The following is a 5937-nucleotide window of genomic DNA, read 5'->3' on the forward strand; positions in this document are numbered from 1 at the left end:
CATCTGACCCTCCTGCTGCAGTTCCCAGCGGCTACACTTTAAGAGCAGAATTAAAATTAATTTACGCGTCTCCTAAGCCAGACCCAAGAGCTCAAAGGTTTATTGTTCCTCCTGCTCAGGACTCACCCCTGGAATTAGGGCTTGTTCGGGCAGGATACACAAGTTCTCCTCAAGGGCCTCATTCTGGTATCTCGGAGAAGCAGAAGTCGGGGTGGAGTCGGGGTTTGCCTGGTGGTTGGGAGGGATCAGGGTCCCAGAAGCATTGTGGTCCCTCAGGCAGCATCACCCACCCCTACAGACTCCTGAGCAGCCCAGGAATGGTGGTTTGGGGGGCTTTTACCATCCAGCAGCAACGTGACCCTAGGAAGTGCCCCCCACTGCCTCCCACCCATCCCACACCTCTGCTCTTCCCGTTGAACACACTGGGGTACCCAGCCTGCATCCAAATCCCTCCAGTTTGGGAAGGGTTTGAATAGGAGCAGAGGGGTTCACTTGTTCCAGCATTAGCCAATCTCCAGCAGCATTCCTCTCCTTCCCCCAAAATAAAACCAGTTTCTCAGTTTTAAAGAGGGCCCCAATTCCTCCAGACTTCTTTATGGACTAATTGCTCAGAATAACCACAGAGCTGCAAACAAGTCTAAACTCCTGTTTGCAGTGGGGTGTTTCTGTTTGACAGGCCAGAACCATTTCATCAGCGTGTCCTAATTATAAATACGACCTTTGGGTTAGACCAGACCTAGAACAATACAAGCCTAAATCTATGTTCAGCAGCATGAGCCCTTCACCAAGCTCAGGACAGACAGTGGGGAAAGTGGCAGCTGCTACAGCCCCTCGGAGCCCTAATGTGACTCCAGAGAAGGAACAAGGCTGGTTATTTTTTGTGATGGTCAGTCCAGTGTAGAGGGAGCTTATGCCAGTTTAATCTTTCTCTATAGTTTTTAGGTTAATTCTAAAATAAGGAGCACAGTGGTTCGTGTGCGCCAGCTGGAGTTTTCTAGGTCACAGAAAACGTGGCTAATGCAGGGATGAGCCAGCCAGGCGTGCTGTGGAGCCACGGTCAGCAGTGCCTGAGCCATCCTCATCCTCATCCCTGTGGGAGCTGCACGGGCAGAGCTGTGCACTCACCTCTGCACCACAGCCTGAACCCGGGCTTAAGAAAGCATTACCAGGACATGACCCCAAGCCAAAAGCAGCTGGATCCCACACAGTCCTGCCAGGCAGAGCTTTTCCAAGCTCTCCTCTTGGCAACCCCCTGCCTCAGTTTCCCCATCCTGCCTGCACTGCGGTTCAGCCCCTTGTTTTGGGATCCACTGGCCTGGGTGGCACGTGAGATCACCCCCAGCCATGGCAGAGGGAGGTGGCCACACACGGGCTGGTCATGGGTCACCGTGGCCACGAGGCGTGCTAGAGGGCCAGCCCCAGGGCCACCACGGGTGGCTGTCACCCTGCAGCAGGAGCAGGACCTGCCGTTCACAGAGGGCAGCCAGCAAAGCAACCACCCCCCTGCCGTGTTTGCTCAGAGCTGGGCAGCCTGGCTGATGGGGGGGATTATGGCAGCAGCTGCTCTTGCTGGGGGGGAAATCATAATAAATAAAACCCTGTGCCTGGTTCATCCCCCCTCCTGGGGCAGGCCAGGGACTGTGCAGGGCTGGAGCCAGCTGTGCTGGTCACGGATGGAGATTTATTCTCCTGCCAATGCCCCTGGAATGCTGCTCCTGGTCTGGTTACTGCACCTGGCCATGGCTGGGCATGGTGGACAAATGCCCCTTTTATTCCTGAGGCATCAGACCTTGCACAGGTGCAGACCCCAGGGGAAGGTTTGGCACGAAGCCGAGGGAAGCCACTGTCAAGACACCCACCTGCCAGCTCCAACCACTCAAGGGTTAAATACCCCCAGCCCCTGGGCTGGCAGGGCAGAGGTAGGACGTCAAATGGACGAAGATTTTTGCATTTACCAGCTCTTGGTTCCAGGCTCTGGTGTGCTGTGGCCACCTGATGGCGATGCCAGACCCACTCAGGGCCAGGCTGATGTTCATCACCATCAGAAGAGCACCCAGGTACCAAAACCTGGTATTTCACACACGGTGTGTGTTGGAGAGCTTCCCTTAGACTGAACAGCAACAGCAGGGAAGGAGGTGATCCCAGGCAGGGTCATCACCTGGACCAAGGTTAAATACCTGGCTGAGCAGCATCTTCCCAAAACAGCATCCAAAAGTTAGTGCCCAGCTCACGTCCTGCTTCTCCATGTAAAACACATCCACTCTTTCCCCTTCCAGCTGACCCTGGGAAAAGTGAAGCACTGGGGACTCCCAAGAGCAGAAAAAAATTAATGTTCTTAATTAAAGGACCTGGCAGCTCACAGGGACTGAGCTCACAGACAGCTCTCCGTGAAACCTCCAGCAATGCCTCATATATTTTATAAGCAACTGTGTAACCTCTTTTACTGCTCTGGAATATGCTGCTACCTGCAGGGCCAAGTGGGATTCTGGAATACGATATTCAGGAGTGATTTAAAGTCATGGAAAATCGTCCTCCTTCTCTCATCCTGCAGGGGTTCAGCTCAGGCAAGGAGAGAAGCCCCAGGAAAGGTGCCTGGATGGAGCACAGGACAACTGTCTGAGCGGCAGCTGCTCCAGGAATGAGGTGAAAGAACCTGACAGGCAATGCAGGAGGGATCTACTCAGAGTTTTGGATGGGTATGAACCCTTACTGTTCACATCAGGAATCAGGAAGGATCCATCCCCATAAGCACCTGCCTTTCCTGGATGGGCCAAAGCCACCCTCCAGCCCCAGCACAGCCAAGGGGGCTTGAGTGACAAGGACCCCGACATGATCCCAGCCCTCTGGGACAGCAAAAACCATGGCTGGAAAAAAAAAAAACCAACCTATCAGCAAAATTACACTTTATTTTTTTCGCTGTGGAATTTACTTTGATGTATTGTAACTTAAAAAGGTCTGGAAAAACCACATGCAAAAGGATTTCTAAGTAGCAGCTAAAGTTCCTATTCCAGCATTACAAGCTATTCCAAATTATTTCCAAATTCCCAGCTATAAACTATTTCATAAACAGTTTTATCTTTAAACCCCCTCCACCCTACCCCAGTTAGTGCAGTGCAAAGGAAAAACCCAAGGAATTTACATATTATTTTCCAACGTATCCCATTGCAATTTCGAATGGTCTGCGATGAACTAAAATATATATACAATTTTCTCGCCATCATAAAAAAACATTTCCCTTTCTTATTCACAGATATATTTGTGGCAAATGGCTGAATAATTACTTACAAACAAAACAATCTTTTTTAACAAGTTTCTTACACCAGTAAACACAAGAGGGAGGGTTCCCTGGAGGGGAGGGGGTTTGGCAGGGCTGGGAGGGCAGCACAGGCAGAGGTTGGGGATCCCTTTGGGGCATGAGGAACAGGGGTGTCCTGGTCCCCGTGACAGGTACATGCTCTCCCAGAGGGGATGACCTCCCCACCTTACAAAATTGGCCATGTTAAAGGGAGGGTCTGTAAGGCTTTAGGATCTGAGGCATAATATGAGCCATCGTTTGTCACGTGTGTGTGTGTGTCCCATCCACCCAAATGCATCCTCAGCTCCAACACGGCTCCCAGAATGGGAACAGGGCCCTCTGCTCTGCACAGGAGCAGGGCACTGCCAGCTCTCCTCTAAGCTGAGCACCAAGGGGCTGGGAGGGGTTAGCACCAAACAGTACCTTGGGAAAGCCCTGAGCCCCCTCACGTTCCCATCACCTCACCAAGCAAGACCCATGGTGGGCATCTGCCCCAGCCACACTCTGCTGAACCCACCCCACTCCCCCTGAGGCACCCTGATTGGGGGCACTCACAGAGCTCCTGGAGGAATGGGGAGCAAAATAGGGTGACTCTGGGCTTGTCACTGAGCAAAAGCTTGTAATTCCCAAGTTAACATCATTCCCTTGTCCTTAAGAGTCCCAAACTTCTATTTCTTATCCTGAGCATGGCACTGCTGCTACATCTGGATGCTGCACAGGGTACCCCTGTGCCAGGGACCAAGGGCATCAGCACTGCTCACCCACCCAATGCTGGCATCTCCCAGACCTGCACCAGCACAATGCCAAGACCCCACACTGGGAACACAGCAGTTCCACCACGAGTCCCAGGGGAACAACGTCAGAGCATGGAAGCACCAGCTCAAAATGCTACGTATTGAGGGAAGCTGAAGGGCAGCTCCTGGGGCTCAGATACAGGAAAGTTGTTCCCTGTCACACTCCCACACACGTATTTGTCCTTTGGAAGGGAATTCTGGAGCCAAAGAGTGAAGCCAGTCCCCAGCAGCAGACAAGGGCTGGAATTTCCAGCCGGCAACTCCAGACTTTGGGAAGAACAGGCTTGGACAGATGGTGCTCAGGACACAGCGGGAATGTCAAAACAGGCGGACCTTTACTTGACAGCAGCAGCAGTAACAGCCTGTGGGAGGAAGAGAGGGGGCAATGCTCACAGCCCCCAAAAGTGCACACAGCTGGGAAGAAGAGATGCTTTCACAACTCAGGGAGAGGAATCAGGAGTTGATACCATAGCCCTTACTCTGGTGGGTTGGCCCTGAGCTCAGCAAGGTGGGACATGGTCATGGCTGCAAGAAAAATCAGCCTGGCTGGGGGGGGTCCTGCTGAGAGGGAGAGGAGGACAGACCCAGGGACACACGCTCCTCTGCATGTATCTGGTGTCTTGGTGGCCTCCAAAGCCCTTGTGTGGCAAAGCACATCTCCAGTCCTGCAACACGCTGAGACCTCCTGCTCTCACCAGTGGGACCAGTCTGTTCCCTGGGCAGCCCCCTCCACCTGCAGCAAGGCTGCTGGGACTGAGGTGGTTGAAAAGAAAACAGGCTTGGGGATGCCAAAGCAGCTCCTTCCCCTCCTGTCTGATTCGAAGATCCACTTCCAGCCCATGTCTGATGGTCAAAATGGTTTCACAGCTGACATCCCTTCAGAGTCAAGCAACAGTCCTCTCCTCTGTGTGTCTCTGCTCTGCTCCTCACCCTGCCCCCTGCCAGGGACACTGCCAAAATTCTGACCTGGGGAGCCCACCCGAGTGGTGTGGGCAGGGGGTCTGCATTGCCTCCTCGGGGCTGGATCTCTCCCTCCCCTTAGAAACCCCCAGATTCTCACCCCGGCACACCCAGGCACAAACCTTCAGCCTCACCCTCCCACCACCATCACCACGGTGGCTTTTAAAACACCTTTAAAAGAGAGGTGCAGACCCCCCAGAGTCTCTCAGCTCTGTCCATGCAGGGGGAGCGCAGCTCTCCCGGGACTCTTCCGCAGCTGCTACACCAACGTTATCCGACGGACCATCAATCTTCTATACACGGAACAGGAGCGGGGCCGGGGCGGCCCCGACATGTGCACACACACTGTACAGAGGAAGGATTGCTGAGGAGGCTGCGAGAGCAGTCCTGGGAGGCTCCTGGGAGGTGTCCGGCCGCGTCTCACGGGGAGCCGCGGGCGTCGGGACAGGCGTGCTCGGGCTGCAGCGGCTCTGGGCGCTCGACGACTTCCACCAAACATCCCCGCAGTCACTGCACCCCCTCCTCTTCCACGTACGTCGAGGGAAACCAGCCGACCTGTGGGGGATGCACAGAGGTGAGCTGGAGAGTGGGGGGGCTCCAAGATCACTGCCCCAAGGCTGACAGAGATCAAGGAATGTTCGGACAAAGCTCTCAGGCGCATGGTGGGACTGCTGTCGTTTTTAGGGCCAGGAGTTGAACTTCGATGATCCTTGTGGGTCTCTTCCAACTCAGGATGTTCTGTGATTCTAGAAGGGACCTCCTGTCCTGTCACTGGGACTATTCCCCTGCCACCGGGTGCTTTCCCAGTGAGCCATTTGCAAAGTCCTGGATGTGCCCACAGTGGTGATGGTGGTCAGCCACCACCCTAATTTGGGACAGAGCTATCAC

At 54.0% G+C, this 5937-nt stretch overlaps 1 protein-coding gene across 1 annotated transcript in view; it reads right to left on the bottom strand.

Moving 5' to 3' along the window:
- Positions 1-2888: 2888 nt before the first annotated feature.
- Positions 2889-5937, bottom strand: part of VAV2 (vav guanine nucleotide exchange factor 2) — a 130598-nt gene continuing 127549 nt past the window's right edge. The window contains exon 26 of the mRNA XM_017809922.1: positions 2889-5604. Within this exon, the coding sequence (XP_017665411.1) occupies positions 5557-5604 (48 nt within the window). The 3' untranslated portion in view covers positions 2889-5556. The remainder of the gene's footprint in view (positions 5605-5937) is intronic.

The sequence above is a fragment of the Lepidothrix coronata genome, unplaced genomic scaffold (genome assembly GCF_001604755.1).
Source record: "Lepidothrix coronata isolate B3197 unplaced genomic scaffold, Lepidothrix_coronata-1.0 Scaffold28, whole genome shotgun sequence".
Taxonomy (NCBI): Eukaryota; Metazoa; Chordata; class Aves; order Passeriformes; family Pipridae; genus Lepidothrix; species Lepidothrix coronata.